This window comes from Orbicella franksi, chromosome 2, assembly GCF_964199315.1.
Source record: "Orbicella franksi chromosome 2, jaOrbFran1.1, whole genome shotgun sequence".
In the NCBI taxonomy this organism is placed as follows: Eukaryota; Metazoa; Cnidaria; class Anthozoa; order Scleractinia; family Merulinidae; genus Orbicella; species Orbicella franksi.
In genome coordinates this window covers 26,809,526-26,829,883 of record NC_138146.1, presented here as the reverse complement: position 1 = coordinate 26,829,883, position 20,358 = coordinate 26,809,526, and the positions used below count along the sequence as shown (strand labels likewise).

General features: G+C 39.2%; 3 protein-coding genes across 3 annotated transcripts; all 3 read right to left on the bottom strand.

Annotated features, from left to right (window-relative positions):
• Nucleotides 1-2,890: 2,890 nt before the first annotated feature.
• Nucleotides 2,891-5,750, bottom strand: LOC145469298 (homeobox protein Dlx3b-like). The gene is made up of 2 exons (XM_081452980.1): nt 5,342-5,750; nt 2,891-3,192 (listed from the first exon to the last, which is right to left on the bottom strand). The coding sequence occupies exons 1-2, from the start codon at nt 5,700-5,702 to the stop codon at nt 2,933-2,935; spliced, it is 621 nt and encodes a 206-aa protein (XP_081309106.1). The 5' UTR covers nt 5,703-5,750; the 3' UTR covers nt 2,891-2,932.
• A 2,718-nt stretch (nt 5,751-8,468) lies between these two features.
• On the bottom strand, nt 8,469-17,876 carry LOC145469288 (uncharacterized). Its single transcript, XM_081452974.1, has 2 exons — nt 17,826-17,876; nt 8,469-9,880 (listed from the first exon to the last, which is right to left on the bottom strand). The coding sequence occupies exon 2, from the start codon at nt 9,667-9,669 to the stop codon at nt 8,692-8,694; it is 978 nt and encodes a 325-aa protein (XP_081309100.1). The 5' UTR covers nt 9,670-9,880; nt 17,826-17,876; the 3' UTR covers nt 8,469-8,691.
• Nucleotides 13,975-14,592, bottom strand: LOC145472227 (D(2) dopamine receptor-like). The gene has a single exon (XM_081454929.1). It carries the CDS (start codon nt 14,590-14,592, stop codon nt 13,975-13,977), a length of 618 nt encoding a protein of 205 aa, XP_081311055.1.
• Nucleotides 17,877-20,358: the final 2,482 nt, after the last annotated feature.

Here is a 20,358-nt window from a genome sequence, read left to right as displayed (position 1 = left end):
CTACAGAAACCGGGATAAGCTCCGGCCTGATAGGCCACTTGGCTCGCATGCAGACTTTACCTTTACCTTTTAAGGAACAGAGAGCGAATCCTGGCCCAACAAAAGAGATATCGTGCAGAGAACGTCGGAATTCTCAAAACCCGTCGTAAAAGATGGTATGAAAACAACAGGGAACGACTCGCCAGCAGACAGAGAGCCTATTGTCAACAGAACAAGGAGCACACCAGAAATTACCGAAAACAATACTGTAAAAACAACAGGGAACGGATCAACAAATATTGGAGAAGTTATTATGCCAAGAATAAGGAACGGATCAGGCGAAGACTTCATGACCAAAAGCAAAGAAAGCTAAGGCAGAATATCGTGCGTTTTGGGGTTAGGGGCCAAGACTCTGTGAAACTGGAAACGAGTCTAGTTCCCAACACTTTGTGTAATACCGACGGTTAAGACTTAAAATTGTAATCAACTCTCCCTTTGGAGTTATTATTATTCAATAAACGTTATAAAGAATAAGACTCTTTGTCTTGTTTATAACAATTTAGCAATTCATTTCCACTTGGAGCATTTCAATTGTATTTTATTTTTCTTCTCACCTTTTACCCTATATATTTTTGCCTTCGCTTATTATTCATTACTCGTCAAGAGTTGCATTTACGCTAGGTAAAATTATTTCTGTTCCATTTTTTGATAGTGTTATTTTATTTGAGACACAATGACCTGCTTTCTGTAATTTTAGCGCAAACGTTTTGGACATTAAAGTTCATTTAAAAAATTGTGTGACAACAATAGAAACCGATCTTTTTACTCGATCAACATGGCAATGACGTCATATCTTTTAATGTTAGCACAAAAGTTTTGATATTAAAGTTCGTGACATTTGACATTGTGTAATGTTTGGTTTAGTGCTCTCCTTAAGAGAGGGGGACTGGGGAAGCCAACCACTGTAGGTACGTTAATTCATTCTGATTGGTTCCCGATGAGTTCATTGTCCCATGATGCTTTGCACCACCGTATGTAGGCTAGACTCGGACCCAAGTCTCTCAGTCTGGCCGCTTGCCAGACGGACCTCTGTCGTTTAGGACCACAGGACACTGTAAGTATCGAGTTTGAAATTGCGTGACATTTTTGGCGTGACCCTGGCGTGATTTGTGTCACCATGGAAATTCGTGAGACCGGTCCCAGGGCTTCGCGTCTGGTGGGCAATTTTTCCGACCAAAACACGGAATCCTGCGTTCATCCTCCTTTCTATGGGAACCTGGGGCCTGGTTTCCAGGTTTTGTGGTTTCACTGCTGCTCAGTGTGTCTGAGCCGATGCTGCTATCTTGAATTTTCAATTCACCTCCTAATTGGTCTGATTTTTCAAGGTGCCCTCTTGGATTTAGAGAACAATAGAATCCATTGTTCTCGAAACAATAGCCTATTGTCTTTTTCGGCTCCTGATTGGTTACCGCTCACATGAGCCACCTATACTACTTTCTCCCGCATCTTCAAGTTCCTCTATTAATCAACTTCCCCTTGTTTCCTCTTGAAATAAGGACAACAACAACTTTGTGTGACTGAGAATGGGGAAGTGGGTGACAGAGTGCTCAGTAAATGATTTGGCCCCTTGAAGCCCTGGAGTGTGAAGAAAAACAAAACCTACAGTCCAAGGGGATGCAGACTGTGGGTAAAGAGGAGGGAGTGGGCCTTCTCTCAGGGCCACCGTGGGCATTCCTGGGTAGAGAGGAGGGAGTAAAGGGCCTCCTCTCTGATTGGAGGGAGTGGGCCTCCACTAGCCTAACTTCAGAGGGTAGAGACGGAGCTCCTCTAGTAATGAGGGTTCTATCTTCAAAATTTCACTCTTTTTGTTGCTAGCCACTTGATTAATGGCACAATAGAAGACTAGCTTAGCAGTTTTAATCTTGTCTTGTTCTTTCTCTGACACTCGCCACGTTTCAAAATACTTCTCTTTAATAGCTATTGTGTATTTCACCTTCTGACCTGAGCACTCATTTCCCCTTGTAACAAAGGAAACATGCACATTCATCTAGCATTGGACTTAAATGTTTTGCTTTCATTGCAGTACCTTATATGATTCATTCTTACTGCTGAATAACAGTTTAAGGGGAAATGGATACAGACTTCCACAGTTACTTTAATACTCTTCAACACCTTAACAGTATCAAGAAGAGACTTAATACTTAACAAAAAAGTCACAAATTGTAGTAAGAATTAAAAATGAATAATCCGTAAACAATAATGGTATCATGCCTACTTTATGGTCAGCCAAGACTATTCAGACCGACGCTCTCAAGAAATTGTAAACCTCTGAGCTCTTAGTGCAAATGGAATACAGGTCCAGTATCTTTTAGTCTTAGGATAAAAAAACTGTATACGTATCAGTCACAGTGTGCCCTTGGCTGTATGAACGTGGTAATAGAATGGTTTCGTGTGAGGCGTGTAGAACGTTCTTAATAAACAAGTATAGGCGATGCAATACTGCCACATTCCGCTAGACCGAATTTTCTCGAATAATGAACCGTTCTCTCACTCAATTGTTCCAGAGAGAATGATTATTGTATTTCAAAACACAAGAATTCTAGTTGTAATGAAATCTCTCTGTGCCTGCCTCACTCTTATCTACTTGCCCCTGTCTGTAAGGGTCCCACACAACTGATACGTATTCTAAACGTGGCCATACGAGTGTGGTATAAGCTACCTGTTTAGTGACTTTAGAGCAGCAATATAAGTTTCTTTTTACAAAACCAACGACGGAGTTAGCTTTTGTGACAATACGTGTTTGCTCCAATCTAGATCATCAGACAAAACACCCATATAGGGATGCCTATAAACAATTAAGGGGTTTTTGATTAAATAGGGAGTAATCTTTCAATAGTTGCAATCTGTTTCCGTAAACAGACATTTTGTAGCATTCGAAGGACTCAACTTGTACTCAGTTCTTTGTGGTGTTGTCTGACTGTTGATGCGCATGTCTTCTAAACCGAATTCTCCTGTTTTGGAACCAGACCTTGACATGTTTTTCTGTCAGATGCAGTGCAGCAGCCAATTTTCTGCGCTCCTCTCCAGCCACGTACTGCTGTCTGGTGAATGTGCTCTCTAATCGCTCTAGCTGCGCAGGCGTGAAAATGGTTCGTGACCTCTTGATAGATTTCCGCCCGTTTTTCTTGTTCTCATCTTGTTTGATGTCTGGCTCTATAGTGGCAGCAATCGTTTGATTCAGTTTTAATTACGTTTTAACTTTGTTTTCTTAAATGATCTACAACAATTTTGCACCACAACGTTTTTCTCAGTGATTATGAGAGGAAATTGTAATTTCAGTAGTGTAGAGCAAGTTGCTGATAAGGGAATATTTTGAGAGACTGAGAAATGAAGGTCGAAGGAGAAGGAGAACAAATCTCTCAATAAGGCTGATTTACATGATTTCTATTCTGTCTGCGATAGTCGGTTGGAACTAAGGGCTTAAAGGAATTCTCAGGGATTCGGAAACTTTTTCTTTAGTATAACTGTGTTTAAAACTATTTTGTTTTAGTATAAATCTACTAGCGTTCTGTGGGAGGCGCGGTGGCCTCATGGTTAGTGCGCTCGTCTCCGGATCGAGCGGTCTGGATTCGAGCCCTGGCCGGGGACATTGTGTTGTGTTCTTGGGCAAGACACTTTACTCTCACAGTGCCTCTCTCCACCCAGGTGTATAAATGGGTACCGGCGAACTTAATGCTGGGGGTAACCCTGCGATGGACTAGCATCCAATCCAGGGGGGAGTAGAAATACTCTTAGTCGCTTCATGCAACAGAAACAGGGATAAGCTCCGGCCTGGTGGGCCACTTGGCTCGTATGCAGACTTTTTACCTACTAGCGTTCTATCACGAATGCCGTTCTCTGATTAGCTACGCTACTCACTATCTGTTCCGTAATAGATAGTGAGCAGCGTAGCAGTGTGCCCTTGTTGACAAAATTACGGCAGCTTCTTAGCGTTTTCGAAGTGTCTAAAAAAAGGATTTGAACGACTAGTAGATTTATACTAAAACAATTAGATTATTCGCTCTCGATTTCTACGCGTGATAGAAATCTCAAGCTTATAATCTAATCGTTTATTAGTAGAATTCTACTAGTATACTAATGCAAATGCTGTAATCTGATTGGCTGAGCCATTGAACACTATCGGCCATTAGTGTGCAGTGGCTGGAGGTCGTCTAGGAAATGATGACGTTTTTTCGTTCTTCCGAAGTTTTGGAGGAAAATTTCGATACAAATGGATAATTAAATTCCCGACAAGTCTAAAGGAAGGACATTTACGGTTTCTTGACTTTTAAAAAAGTTGAAATTATTGAAAAAACTGATGCGCGCGAGCAGACAACTTCAATTTTAAATGACAAGTCAATCCGAGCGATCTTTTTCAGGCGCAAAGTTTAATAGTACGTCAAGAAAATAATTGAAAACCGTTATTTGAAGTAAATTTCAGTTAGAATTCTACTAAAACAATTAGATTATTCGCTCTCGATTTCTATGAGGTGATAGTTGAATAGGCCGATTATCACCTCATAGAAATCTGGAGCTCATAATCTAATTGTTAATTAGTATCACCTAACTAGTGGACTAATGCAAATCCTGCATTTTAATTGGAGGATTTCCTGCATTTTAATTAGGACTATTAGTAATAGTCCTCGAGTAGCGAAATTGGCGCAATCGAGCGTGAGCGTGACGCTTTGTTTCGTTTTATTCTCAAAAAAATATTTTTTTAAACTTGCATTTACTAACTTTATCATTGCCTTTTCTGTCCGACTAGTCGGGTGATACTAAAAGAATGAGACCCTTGGCCCGTAAGGGCTACGGGTCTAATTGTTTAGTTGATAGTGAGTAGCGTAGCAGTGTGCGCTTGTTAACAAAATGATGGCCGCTTCTTTGCGTTTTCGAGGTGTCTGCTAAGAGCATGAAGATAACGTTTTGAACGGCTAGTAGATTTATACTAAAACAATTAGATTATTCGCTCTTGATTTCTATCCGGGCTACGCCCTCGTCAACTATCACGAGGTACGTCAGAAATTTCAAGCCGTTCCGCGTGAATAGAAATCGTTCTCGAACCCGTAGAGATATAATAAATATCTTACTAACCTCATCTTCTCGGTCCGTATTCTAAGTTACGGATCCTCGTTTTTCCCCTTCGATTTATGGCCCTCGCGCTTCGCAGAAAAAAAAAACTTACATTACGGCCCTCGAACTCGGTTAGTAAGAGGTATAAACCAAACTTTGACAGTTGTAAACAGTCTTGTGTAATATACGCGTTAAGTCATCAATTGTTGCGCTAAAAGTTAATGGTGTATTTATGACAATTTTACGGACATACCTTTATCTGCTTGCCAGTTAACAGCGCATACTCCCTGATGACAGCAATGATGATGAGGAAATGGGACTGAACGATCAAAAGAACCAACATCTCCAGTCAGCAGCAGTTGACCATAAGAAGGAAAGGATTGTGCCTGGGGAGGAGAGTTCGACGATGAAGACAAAATGGCGCGGATCGAGAAAGAGCTGGAAAACTGAGGACTTCTTCCATGTTCATCAAATTGGAGATATTCCACCGGGGATTGCGCTGAATTTACAGAGGAAGACGGATTCGAGATTGACGACGAATTCACAGACGTAGTTGGAAAAGAGGAGAGCATCTTTGGTGCGCTTTTATCAGCTGTTACGATGGGAAAAAGCATTAAGCGTAATGCCCTCGGCTCCTAAAACCTCGCGTTTTAATCATCGTTTTCTAGTAGACATTTGTTATCTCTCACAGGAAACTTGTTGACTAGCACGCCATGGCGTGGTATTAGTCTTAAATTAAGGCAATCGATAGCATAATTTTGTCCTTAGTTTGTCGAATGTTGTTCTGTGTTTCTTGTTAGTCTCACCGTTTGTAAGCCGGCTCTTTTGTTTATTTTGAAATTGACTCTGAGAAAAATATAAAGCAGGTGTAAATGTCTCAGGACTATTGTTACTGTTTTTGTGTTTAAATGGTCAATATGATTCGTACTAAATGCGACTCAAGAATTAAACCGGAACATTAACAATAATAACCCAAATGCTGCACAAAAAAGGTTCCATTAATTGTATAACAACGGTACAGATTAAGACACTTAAAAACAAAACAGGCGATTAAAAAATTACAATCGTCGAGTAATACACGAGTAATATTAGAGTCAGGTTAACAAGCGCCGCATTCGGCAAATCTTCGTGAAGTTTTCCGAAGAATTCCGATATTATTTAGTATTCGATCATGAATGGCATTAGTGTTCTCGAAGTCACAAATCATCTTGCGCCCTCTGCATACGCAAGCTCAGTGCTGAGTGCTTGTCCTTTGGTAATTGAAATTGCTATTTCTCAGGTAAAAACGTTATTAAACTTGCCTGCATGAGGCCTCGAAATATTAGTGTCCCGTTCTGAAAAATTGAGCAAGTGTCTTCAGTTGAAACCTTATTTTACTCGTCAAACTTATGTTCTCGTTTCTTTTTTCGAGTGTTCAACCAGTTTTGTTGTAAATGTTAATGGCTTTCATACGAAACAAACGTAAATGTGAGTTTCCCGTGCTGATCAATCACGCGACCAGCAGTTGTTATTTAATTGGTACTAATTGGGGGTTTTATAATTTCTTCTCTTGTGTTAGTGGGAACACGCGATATTTCATTTACTTTTATTTTTCACTTCATGATTTATTTAATTTTTTGTACTTCATGATTTATTTACATTATCTAGAAGTAATATTCGTAAATCCTTTACAGAAAAGGCAGTCACTGAAGTACAATAGATAGGCCCATTACTACTTTTGTTGTTCTATTTTATATTACGTAATGTTACAATGATTCAGAAAACGCGACATGACTTGAAACGATTAGTATTCGAAGTTCTGACGTGCTGTTAATAGCTGCTGGAATAAGACTTAGAAGTCTCCGCGGGTAGTCCCAAACCTATCACATCTATCAAAGGCACAGCTTTTCTTGTATTAAATATGGTTGTAAGATTAGATCAGGAACTCGTAAGGGATTTTGCACGACGTTAAGTACCTCTTTCCTTTCCTCTCGACAATATGACACTGGTCATGCATTATCTTCGGAATACATGATCAGAGGAAAAGATATATCAGCTCATTTTCTTGTTATGCTAACGTTGCCACTTTTGTTTGAATTCAGGTAATTTGTCCCAGAAAACTGGTGGCATGAAATAAATGAGAGCGAACCTTAAATTTATTGAAAATAAATAAAACAATCGGTAAAGTAGAATCCATATGACACATTACACCCCCCTTATGAGTTTCTGATTAAAGCTATTGTCTTTATACTTTAAGCTATTTCAATGACTAAGTAACATGTTATTTATAGCACGTTATTAGCCACAACAAGAAGGCGTCCCATCAAGTAATATTGCTATATTATAATATTTGGAAATATTCATTTTAAAACTTAAGCTTAATGCTATGGAATAGAACAGTGACCCCTTGGTACTTTACGCTAGGCATCTTAAAGACTTTAAAAGTGTAGCAGCTCTCGTAAGCTGCCGTTGTTTCATTATTGTAGCAGCTGTCATTGTTTTAGGGCTAGGGGCATTGTTTCTGTTGTTTGATCTATTGTTCCCTTAAAGTGTATAGAGCCCTTCATTGGAGACATCACAAGAACTGCTGTGACATGACCCAAAGATTTTCTGCAGTCAATATGCAACAACATTAATTTGTTTAAAAACGATGGTCCACCTTGGTAGTTATTGATCAGAACACCTAAGTGGAACCAGTACTGAACACATTTCTTTTCATATCTTGGTGCAACCATGTAAACCTCGCGAAATTGCTGTCTCTATATTACAAGTAAAGTATTCATTAATAACTTTAATTTAGAATATCTGAAAAGAGTAAAAGACTTAAAATGAAACCAATTCAACTGTACCAAAGCAACTTTGGTCTGTAGTCGTACATCTGATGAAACAAGTCGGACTCGACGTCTGGACCCATACAGTTGTTCTTCCTGATAAATCACTATCCAGCGGATAGCGTGGTTTGTTTTGTCAACACTTATTCGCTGGATAGCCATTTATCCAGTGGATAGCGTTTTCCACCCTTTGAACAACTCCGGCCTAGTAGTTTTTGTAGCTCCCTTCGGCGTATCACTGAAAATTGATTCAATTGTAGACATTTTTTTATGGTGGAAAATAAATAAATGATGATGATAAGTCCGATTTTGTTAATGGCTTGTACGATTACTGAACCAATGGGATTTCATACGGTCCTTTCAACATTACTACACAATCGCCAGGATCCCTCAATTCAGACCAAGCGCGTCACGCAAGGTAGTGAAGACAGAGAAAATCAGTTAATTTAAAAAGATTGTCGAGTTAAAGGATTGCGACCAACGTCTATTAACCTCCAGCCGTCAGTCCCTGGATACAAACTGCTAACAAAACCAAAACTTCCTTGCTGAGCCGGCCTGATTGCCCCTCCCCCCCCCCCCCCACCCCCCTTTCCAAGAACTCTTAGCCCTGGTAGTAAGTTTACCACTTGCATCACGTGACCCATCCTTGTAGATCGAAAGATTTTCATTGCTTGGAATGTGTACTCAAATTACGCCTCCTTTCCGTTCCAATAACTTCGAGTGGGGAATTTCTGTAACTGCACTTTTGTTGGCAGCTCTGTTTTACAGTGGGAAAACAGCGCTACAGTTATAATCACACCACACTGCTTTTCACTTTGTGTTGAACTGATATACTCTCAGCGCCAGAATGAGTCCTGTCCGTAATCGGGGACAACTGACCACTTCCAACCCGAGCTCCCTTGACAGTCAATAGTACTTTGAAGGCTCTGGTGAAACTGGGCATGCGCCATGCATAGAGAAACTGATTGGCTGAACAGTTGACAAGAGCCATTAAAAACTGAAAATCCCGCAGCCAATGAATGACGTCACAGGCACATACGTCACAGAACAGAATGACGTAAATCATGACACAGGAAGAAACATTGCAACAAATGAAAACGAAGAGGACAAAAATGAAAGATCTAGTGGCTTTCTTCTCGTATTTTAATCTCCGCTCCATCATTCGATCGTCGCGTGTCGTTTCACCATGCTCGATATGGGCGTGCAGGCTTTGGTAGATTCGAATATAGGCAAAAGTTATGATGACAAGTGTAGCGATCACAGTCGTGTTGGCAAACACGAAGACAAAAGTGTAGAAACCGGTTGCAAAGTAAATAAACGAAGCAGCAATAGAAAACATCCATATGCCAACGGATGTCCAAACTACTCTTGATCGCGAGTACGTTCTTCTGTAAGTTGAAGTAACAGTGAGATATCTTTCAGTGGCCAGGGTCGCTATACTGAGCATTGATGCAGTACAAGTGATGAAATAAGGAACATGAACGATCCCGACGCGGTTCATGACCTCATACCTTAAAGCTTCTCTGACATGAAACACGACAAATGAAGGCTCCGTGATAACACCAGTGATGAGATCAGCGATGGCAAGGTTAAGGACCAAGTAGTTGAATGACGATCTGAGTTCTTTGTTAGGGTCTTTAACGATGGCCCAGCATATTAAGATGTTCCCTGGTACTGTCACAACTAACAAGATCACTGACAAGGTTGCGGTTGTCACTGATAACTCAAATGGTACTCTCTCACCTTCACACAGAGAGCTTCCAAACGACATTGTTGTCAGCGACGACTTCAACCTCCACGCTCAGCTCGTATCCTCCGTCAGTAACGATGTCTACTTCTCTGACTTTCAGCTGTATAAAATACTCTATTTCCTAGATAACGTCACGTTTTAAGTGATACTCAATTCATGTCCAGCGACGTGACGAGATCAGGCTAAAGGTCTTGAAAAGACGTGAATAATATCATCAATCGTCGAAAACTTCCTACAAATTAAGCAAAACTGGTTAACAAAATCTGGGCGCTTTTAATCAATTTATGCCACAGGAAAATGTCAAAACAATGTCAAAGTAACAAATGAAAACCGAACAAGGTTTAAAACATCTCGTCAATTGCTGGCAAACACAATAAAAACTGGAGACACCGTAGAAAGACAATTAATCTTTTTTAAGAACAATTTAAATTTTCCGTCGGAAGAGAGCAAATTTGAAAAGTTATTTCTCGAAGGAAAATTGAGATGTTTTAGTTTCAGTTTTCGAGCAAATAACATCAGTATATTTACTCTGTCTGTTTACGACTAAACAAACCTAGACATGTCAGTTATCGTTTACATACCATATTTACATGTAATTTTTGGAAGAGTGGAAAATATGAGAACATACAGGTGATTTTCAATATCGAGGTTTGATGCTGTGAACTAGATGTGAATACCATTCAAATTGTCCTGCTTGTCGAACATTACAAACAGTGTGATTCCAAGAACCCTTTGTTATGTGCAAGATGTTATTGGCGAAAGTCGATTTGTATTCTAATAAGCGGTAACAAACTCAATTACCGGTCCACTTATTATATTTATTAAAACCAAAAATTTCTTGTCGGTTTCTTTTGTAAGAAACTAATCAAGAGTAGGAAGTGGGACATGGCCTCATCTTAACAGCTGAAATCAGAACAATGACGTAAAGTAATTGACATTTGGCACATAGCACTGTTATTACAAGACATGGATAAAGGCCAAAATATACCTACTGAACTAATGGGGTTTGTTCTTTGTTAAAACTGAGGATTTTCTCGTAAGAGCTATGGCGGAAAACCTGAACTGGAAACTACTTCCTTAAAAGTTCGGGTACAAAACTACGTGCTCTCGAGAAAAAACTTATGTATGATTATAACAATTTCTTATTTGTCTGTAAAGTTATGATTGTCATAATTTCGCTGTATGCATTTGCATGCGGTTAGGTCCACTCAGGTTTGCTTGCGTTTAGTTCCACTCAGGTTTGCCTGCGGTTCGTTTGCTTGTGGTTAGTTTCACTCAGGTTTGCTTGAGCATAAAAACAAAAATCTGTGTGGAATAACCTTCATGTAAAAATAAGTGTGTAATCTTGTGAAAATGTTGTACTGTAAGAGTAGTGTAACTACCGTAATGTAAGTAATACAACGTGATGTAAGTAGGGTATTTTGCGCAAGTAGGTAATTTATGTAATAAAATGTAAGTAGTGCTTTTTGTGCGTGCGGAAATAAAAAAAATGTGCAATCTGCTTTAGGTCCATGTTAACTAAGGTCTTCCGCAGACTTCTTGATATGCAATATGCGTGCCGCGAAATTATGATTATCATAACTTAAGAGGCAAGTAAGAAATTGTGATAATCATAATTTCGGTCTCGAGATCACGTAGTACAAAACCATTGCTGTCCCTAGAGCCGCCCGTCCCTACTAGCCAGCGAAGCCTTGGCATGAGGAAAATTTGGCGCTGTAGACACATGACTTGAGTTGATTGGGAAGATTCTTGGACTAGAATTTTCATTAATGTTTAATTCAAAGTAGTTTTCTTTTCCGAACATATCCACCGAGAGATCCCTAACTTAAACTGTTCGATCATAGCTTCTACAGACCTTAACATATTTTAACAAGTGACATTCATATGTTTGTTACGGAGGTCTTCACTGAAAACTCTCCCCGTAAGCCAGTTTTTAGGCTTAATCAACGTCTAAAGGTGCTCTGATCGATGTTTTCAGGTTGAGATCAATCAACGCTGTTTTACCTCCTACAAATATGCACGGATTGATCTCTATTGCCGAAAATTACATTTCCAGGGTTTTTCTGAGTGTATTTGCGTTAAATATTTTTTGCACTTAACTGTACACATTTCAGCGTAAAAAAAAATTGGTTAATAGTTAAATTGCAATGTTATGATTTACAAACAGATTGTACAGAGAGATAACAATGATTCCCCTCCAGTGAGAATGAAAATCAAATATTTTTGCTAACTCCAGAATACGCTATGTATTGTAGTCCTTAGCTACAGGTAGTTTACCTTGATCCCAACCCTTGCCTCACATTTTGGAATTGTAACTGATCTCATTAAACTAACTTAACTTACACCCTTGAATTAAGAAATGTTAAGCGTACAGCGTGCAACTATCGAGTTATGGATGCACGCGGGAGGTTGCTAAGCGCGAAAGAAGCGTAAGAGCTCGCACGAGGCGATAGCCGAGTGCGACTCTAGCTTCTTGAGTGCTTAGCAAACTTCCCAAGTGCATTCGTTAAACAATTAGATTATGAGCTCGAGATTTCTATCGCGTGATAGTTGACGAGGGCGCAGCCTGAGTTAACTATCACGCATAGAAATCGAGAGCGAATAATCTAATTGTTTTAGTATAAATCTACTGGTCGTTCAAAACGTTATCTAAATCATCTTCACATGCACTTTGAAAACGCCAAGAAGCGGCCGTCAATACGTTAACAAGCGCACACTACTACGCTGCTCACAATCTATGTTATAATAACCATTGGTAACACTTTCCAGTTGTTCCAGCTTAGTCCAGTTTCCTGTGCTTCAGCCTCAAATCTCATCACACTGTCGAGAATACTTTCAGTCAAGCAAAAGATAAGCAAATTATTCTTTCTTACAATCGTCAGCATAACGAAAGAAAGGCAATGTGATATTTCCACATGCCGGCAAAATGAATTTATATTTGTTCCATTTATTTCAACTTTAAATTAGGGAGTGAAAAGCCCGGCGTTCCTTTTTTAAACTATCTACAAAACAGTAAAGATTTTAAGGAAAACGACCAATTTTTTAAGTTTGCAAGACATGTTTCGACAGAGCTTCTGTCATCTTCAGTTGAATGAATGATTACAAAGCAAGTTGAATAATAAGTAGGCAAAAATGCTAATCAAGACAAATAGTAACAACAGAACGTGAAAAGGTGTAAGTTAAAAGGATAATTTTAGATTTACATGGTGTAATTGCTGATTGAGGGAAGGTAGTTCTTTTTGAATATGAATAGCCTCCTTTATCTTGAGTTGAAAGCTGGTAGTGGCGTGATCTAAAATATGAAAGCAGTCTATTGAACACAATGAGCGACAACGTTCAGAATTCTGAAGATGTTTGAAGATGTGAGAGGCCCTATCAACGGCTAAGTGCTCACGTACGCGTGTGGAAAAATGTCGGGAGGTTTCGCCGACATAACAGGCATTACAGCCCGCACATGTAAACTTATAAACCACACGTGAACGAAGCCCGTCGGGGATAGGGTCTTTCACACCAAAAAGGTTACCTATCTTAAAGGAAGAAAAAACTAATTTGATGTCTAAATCATTACAATAGCGCTTGATTAAGTGTCGAATCTTCTTCTGAGTGATGACAGAAAAATGGCCTATGTACGGCAGCTTAAAGTAAAACAGTATATTGAATTAGTAGCGCGCTCACTGGATCAAGATGCATCTTTAATGCGAAAGAAGACATGACCAGACCTGAATCTGAGTTTACTCAGTGCAATGGCCGAATTTCTTTACCATTTTTTTTTTCAAAGATCTTCCTAGTTTTCTAGTTTGTGAAAAAAATCAGTATTTTTTACTTCTTTCACTTGAGGTTCACAAAATTGTTTGGTTATATGTCCATTTGATACTATCTCCACTTCTACCTGCTAGCTTCTCGCTATTTCGTTCAGTTCGAGTCCATCATTTTAAAACGCAGGCATTTAATTTTATAATTCGCGTGCGATGGCAAGCTTTCCATCCTCGCTGTTTTCTTAGCAACTTTCTCCTCGTTTTCGTCTGCAATTTTCTTCACCCAATAGGATTGTCTCGAGCGAGTGGCTTGCAAAACAGAGGTCTTGAATAACAATGAAAATGCTCTGCGAAAATTCCTCATTCTCATAGAGTAAAGCAAATGATTGGTGGCTGAAATCACCATTGGCAAAATAAAGTAAACATCACGAAAAGTGTTAATGACGTCACAAGAGCACGTAGTACAGAAACCTATGACGTATGTAATGATGCATGATGGGAACACAGCGGAGCAGAAAAGCGTCAACATCATCATGAAAGATCTGGTGATTTGCCTCTCCGTCGCTAGAGCTCATCGTTTTATGTCATTATTGTGTACTGAATCCCAATGCCGCACGTGATCTTGCATTGTCTTTGCAATACGTTTGTGAGAAATAACGAGAATAACAAAAACTACCAGCGTTGCAGTATTAGCGAATACAAACAAGAACACGTAAAATTCTACCACAAGGTAAATCAAGGGAACGCTGAACGACACGCACCAAATAACAGCAGAGGTCAGATATCCGTGCCTTTGCTTGAGCCTTCGGCGAAAAGGTGACGTAATCGTTAGGCAGCGGTCCACTGTCAAGGCTGACAGGCTCAGAAGTGAGGCCGTAAGTGACATGAAATACGTCAAGTGAAATATCCAGAGCACCTGCAACTTTTGTCCTTTGACGGCTTCCTTGGTGTGATAAATGATAAAGGCAGGCTCGGTTACACAGCCAACGATCAAATCAGCGGCAGCCAAGTTGATTACAAAATAGTTGAAAGGCGTTCGTAGGTCTTTGTAAGGATCTTTAATGATCGCAATGCACGTCAGCAGATTACCTGGTACAGTTATGATGCACAGAACACTGCTAATAGCAACAGTAGACCATGAAATGTACCGAGGAATATCCTCCTCATGGCAGCCCTCCGAAAACGGCATATCTGTTTCAAAATTTACAATTAAAATTATTCTGCAGAATACAAATACTGACTTCCTCGAGGTGAACTCCGCTTGTTTAATTACTTTTAATAATGTAACTGGAGTTGCCAAGTTGTCGACTGCACTGCGTTATTACTGCGGGAAATTGTACTGCTAATACTGGTTTTAATGTGCTATTTATCAGCATAACCGTTTCAGTAGTTTCCATGCAGTGTACCGCCCAACTCTAAAGTGCTGGCGTTTTATGCACTAAACCATCTTATGGAAGAAATGGCGAGCTTGGCAGTCTTCTGATGACTGACAAATGATTCGACATTTATGCTTTTGATCAGCCTCGCACCTGTTAATATTTCAGCATTAAGATATGTAGAATAGATTTTGATGTAAGGAGAGCGTCTTTGGAGATCCGTTTCACTTTGAGCTACGGTGTAAGAAACACATTAAATCGCAATTCACACACTGTGTGAAAGCCGCTTATTGAAGTCGAGAAACTTTACATTGTACACCAAGTGTGAAAGATCTAGAAAACAATATAATCTGAAGGAAACAAAACATATAAGATAAACAAAACTGAAAGCTTTTGCCGACCACTTTGCAAATAGTCTGAGCTTAATTTCCGCTCAATTTGCGTTGGTATTTGATTTATTTTAAAGAAGAGCGCTAACAGTTTCAGCTTATAATGCTGCTAATAAAGACAGGTCATTTCCTAGGGAACACTTTGTCTGAAAAAAATTGAAACTTGATCTATTATGGCTTAATTGGTGGAATTTGCAAATCCGATAATAGTTGTATTGAACGTATAATACAGACTAATTTTAGTCAAATCGGCCGGGAGCGATGAGAGGTTGCATTCGCAAGCTAATTTGCTTTATAATTAAACATTACGCTATTGCAGGTTGAAGTTAGTGAAATTTTCTAGATTACGTTACGAGATGTCGCGAGATCACGTAACGCCCTCACTAGACGTCACGATGTTTTAAAACAGCCCATGAAATTTCTTGTAAATTTCTTGTATCAGTAAAGAACGTCAAAATCACTGGCGCAGTGGTTGCATTTTTTTAATGGAAATTTCTAGACACGAGGAAGAAATTGAAAGGGTGGTACGGGAAATTTGATGAAGACTGCAAAAATTCACTTTGTTCATAACAGATCTTTCGGCATCTTCAAAAACTTCAAAGAAAACCGGAACCGTTTCATACAAAGATACCACGCGACTAATTTGGCGGGAAGTGTGCATATACCTCAGTACGTAGCACGCTCAGCAGAAACAAGAGCAAACTATACTCTCGAATCAAACATATAAATTGTATAAGGTAACATTGGGTTTGTTTTAAAGTTTTGTTGAACTTTGTTATTACTGTATTCAAACAGTTTAATTAGAAGCCCTTAGCTTCTTATCAAACTTATGAAGATTAAGTTGTGTAAGCTTTATTTACATCAGCCGGAAAAGTCGGCAATCGTTTATGCAGTGAAAATGTTTAATAAAATAGTAGACAGACATAATGGCACCAAATATGAGCCTAGCTACTGGTAATTAGCGCATAAGAACTGAATGTGGAAAGAAGAAAGAAAATTTGGTTCTTAGTATGAAAAGTGTAATCTATTACCGTATTCTATTACTTACTTCTTAAACTGCCGATCACAGCAAGGTTACAAAAGGATATCTGTATGGTCAGATAAATATAGTTTTCCACTAATCTTAGAACGTATTCTCGCGGCTACACGTTCAGCTAAACTCAGTGGTATCCCTTATTACTGCATTGACAGATCTTGACTCTTGACTTAACCAGCATGTTACTAAGCTTAACATCCAGGTGATTTTCAACCCACACAATTTAAATACATTCGTTAGAAGTTTGTTTTCTACTCCATAGCACTTCAGACTCTTTAAATCTACTCACGAGAATCACAAATTAAATAATATCTGTAGGACCTCAGAGCTGTTCTTGAATGTCTGCTAATGATTCCCTCCCCAGCCATTCCCAGTAAACATTTTTAAAAGTGATAAACTAGCTAATGAAAATACTTCACTTAATATGTATCAGCCTTGTAAGGCTACCAGGTGAAGATACAAGTCCCTAAATTAAGTGATTTTTGAGACTATATAGTTAAATTTCGGCAGTTCAGGAGCCTTCTCTTTTTAGAAACGCGGAAGGCGACAGTATGGGAATCACAAATTTACGGCCAGTTTTCTTTTTGTTCATGGAACTATGTGAACGTCAGGTTTTTGCCCGGGGATTTTGCTGTGTTTGGTGCGATGAGGAATATTCAGCACTCTTAGCAGAAAAAACATGTACAAACAAGAGATGAATTAAAATACTTGCTTAACCCCAAGGAGCGCGACTTCCCCAAGCAAGAACGTGAGTAAGTTCGGTTAAATCGATCTCGGAAGCTATACTGACGGATGAGGACTTTATACTCGTGTAAGCTCAAGGTGTCTGATTTCTGAGGCAAAATTGACTGGGCCTTCGTGTTACTGGTCGATATAATAAATTGACTAACAGATGGTGTATATATGCAACTGTTGATTGCTTTCATATTTAGGGACACTTTAGGTGAAAGTGGGGGAAATGTCACTTGTCTTACCTACTGTGGTGCTCGATGTGTCACGTTTTCGTTGTGTTTTGGCTGAAGATAGATTAAAAGGTGAATTTATTTTCACTGGGTGTTCCTGTTATGACCGGCGAGTGGCCTCTTTTTCTTTTTAAAGGTAAATTCGGTTTTCCTCCTGCAGTCTTCTAGCCCAATTGCTGTTGTATTTGTATTCACGTCTGCTTTTAGCCTGCGAACAGGTTCCCAGCGAGGGCGGAAAAAATATTCGGCGAGCGAAGCGAGCTGTTTAGCGTGAAATAAGGAATCCGCGAGCGAAGAGCACTAGTGGGAGGGGGGACGCTTTCTCTCGTCACCAGAGCGCTTTAATTTCGGCTCACCCCGCTCATCGTAGACCACAAAAAAACCACACTCGGCTAGCTCGCACTAAACCCAACCGGGAGCCTGTTCACAGACTAATCTGCTTTTAGATCAACTAGCCCTTAAAAGCACAGAGTTCTTATGGCGTGAAAAGTAATATCATTACAACTTCCTATATTTGTTTTGCCTGCTTAGGAAAGTCAAATTAAATTTTGAAATACCATTACCAATAAAGCGTTCCTAGCAATATGTACTCTAAACATTTTAGTATTAGTTTAATTCACCGTTTCTTCCTTAAACTGAGAGAACTTCGAAATAGATACCTTATAAGTGCTTGCCCTGATTTTCGCAGACAGTGGTTTACCCGAACGACCTGCGAAAAAAAAAAAGGTTACCGCGAACATTAATGACTAAAATTTTAATACCTTGCTGTATCAAAGATTCGCCGTGTTCATACCCGTTTTTTTCCTGTTTCGCTTAACGGAGAAAAGGCATGATCACTAGCCTGCGTAGCAGCCGTTTCCTTTACTTTTCCAGGCGGAGAGATCGAACAAGCGAGCAAGCAAGCGGGCGAGCGAAAAAGCGCGCCTGGGGTGAGCAAAAAATTGGGGAGAAGTGGGGAGGGGATGAGCGAGAAGGTTCACTCACTTGCAGTTTCGTTCCCTCCGCGAGGTTTTTTGGAAACGCCTGTTACGCAGGTTACATGATCATAAACGCTGACCTATGTCTATGACGCTGTCCTTTGTCGCTGACAAACATTTCAACCTGTTTCAAATTTTGAGTTGTTGAGGTTCTGTTCAATGTTGTAAGTTATAGTCAACTATGGCCTCAAAATGTGTTGCGTTGATTTTAAGACTGGTCTTCTGTTAACACGGAGCAGTAGTTCGTAAATTAGCGAGAAATTTGCTGGTCCCTTTCAACATGATTTTTATGGCAAATCCCGAAATTAAAGTTGGCAAAATTTGCCTCGTCCATTTTTGCGAAATTAAGTTCTCGCGTTATCATAAGATGTTAACTCTGTGTTTCTTGATGAACTTGAGGCAGGGACTTAAATTTCCCTAAAACGCTTAAGCTTATTACAACTAAAGTCAAACTCAGATTCATGATTATGAATAAGACGTAATAAAAGAGAATATCCGTGGAAGAAGAGGATAATATCAATCATATATCCAGCGCCATTGTTAGTCCTTGTTCATCTTGACATAAGAGCTCTATGGACGGAAGTGTCAAGTAGTTGGTTTCCGTAAAGTGTAACTCATCGTAATGGCAAATAACTTGTGCGTTTTCTTTTCTATTCCTTTTTTATTTCACATTAAAGAGTAAATTTGATTTACTTAACTCGAGTGCCTCCTCGAAATGGCGAATATTTTGTTTTGCAATGAATTCTGCTATATCCTTTCAACGATTGTAACAAAAAATTATTTTTCATTTAATCGCAAAATTCATTGATTGTACTCACCGGATATTTATGCCAGCACTGCAGTTCACTCGTTTCGTGTTCCAGGCGTATCAATTCAGCTACGTGGCTGTCGACTGTGTCTTAAGACAATTGTAAAGGTCTTTTTAAAGAGGAGTGATCACATTGTCACTCAAGCCACTCAATCACGTTGAAGGCTAAATGTAAAAAAAAGGAAAAAAAGACCGCGTATTGCTTTTGCTGAAGAAATCTGCACTACTAGTCTTCTTGTTGCGTGTGAAAAAAAAAAGGGCAAGACCTGGAAACTACACGCTGGTCATCACATGTTCCTAACCGAGAGCTGACTGTGAATGATCCTCTAATCGCCAGAATTTTAAAAAAGAAATTTTAAAAAAGGAATCACAACACCTAGTTTGAGCTTTTGAGTTTTCTTGTCACCTGCGGAGTATCTGACTGACCGTGTTTGTACTTCATGCTAAGAAGTCGTTTTTAATCGACTGAAAATTAAAACATATGAATATTATGTTTATTTGAATTCATCATGACAAATTCCTGTTGTTAGTCTTTATCGTCTATCTTAATTCTTCACGCCTCAAGGTTTACTGTCAGAATATTTTCATAAATTTGAATTGAATCAGTTACTTTTGCCGGTGAAAGAGCCCAGGGGTCTTCATATAGTCCAGTTTAAATTATTCAGTGCATTAGATGTAATTGTCAGAAAATATGTGGGTTTTTGGCTTTCTCTTTCATTACTGTTTTCTTTTAAATCTTTCTTGTTTTATATGTTTCTGCTTCCTCTGACAGATAAGATTTTAGTTTTTAACCAAAAAAGCCACCAGATGCTTTAAAACAATTTGCCATTGAGGAAAGTCTTGTATTTATTTAAAAAAGCTAGATGTGAAGCTTGACACCTGTGGTCCCTTCGGGTTTAATTTATTTTAAATTTCTGCGGTCTAAGCAAGCAAAAAGATTGCCTGCGTAGCTGGCTGTCTTCGACGCACGAAGAGGGTATAAATTATCAAGCTACGAGGCCCCCTCGCTTGCATGACAGAGTCTGCCAGCGTCGCCTACAGCACACTGCTGTTTTAAACACATCTTAGCTTAGAGACTTGAATAAAGGAATGCTTCTAGTTGACCTAACTTTTAATCACTCTTTAACGCTTTGGGCTTAAAGGTGATTAAACACGCGAGATCAATCTATCAGGTTTTCCTGCATCGAGTACCTTAGAGCAAATTAAAAACGTTTTGTCCCTGCTTCAACAATTTTTAAATACACCTCTTAACATTTTTTATGTGTTTCAACCCCTTCAGTGAAAAAACTTTGAAATTCAACTTTCAGATTTTAAATTTTGTATCCGCTCAAATCTTCTGCACACAGAATGGTCGTTTCCTTCCGATAAAACTACAAGGTCATGTCCAGACCTGTTTCAGTTCCTTGC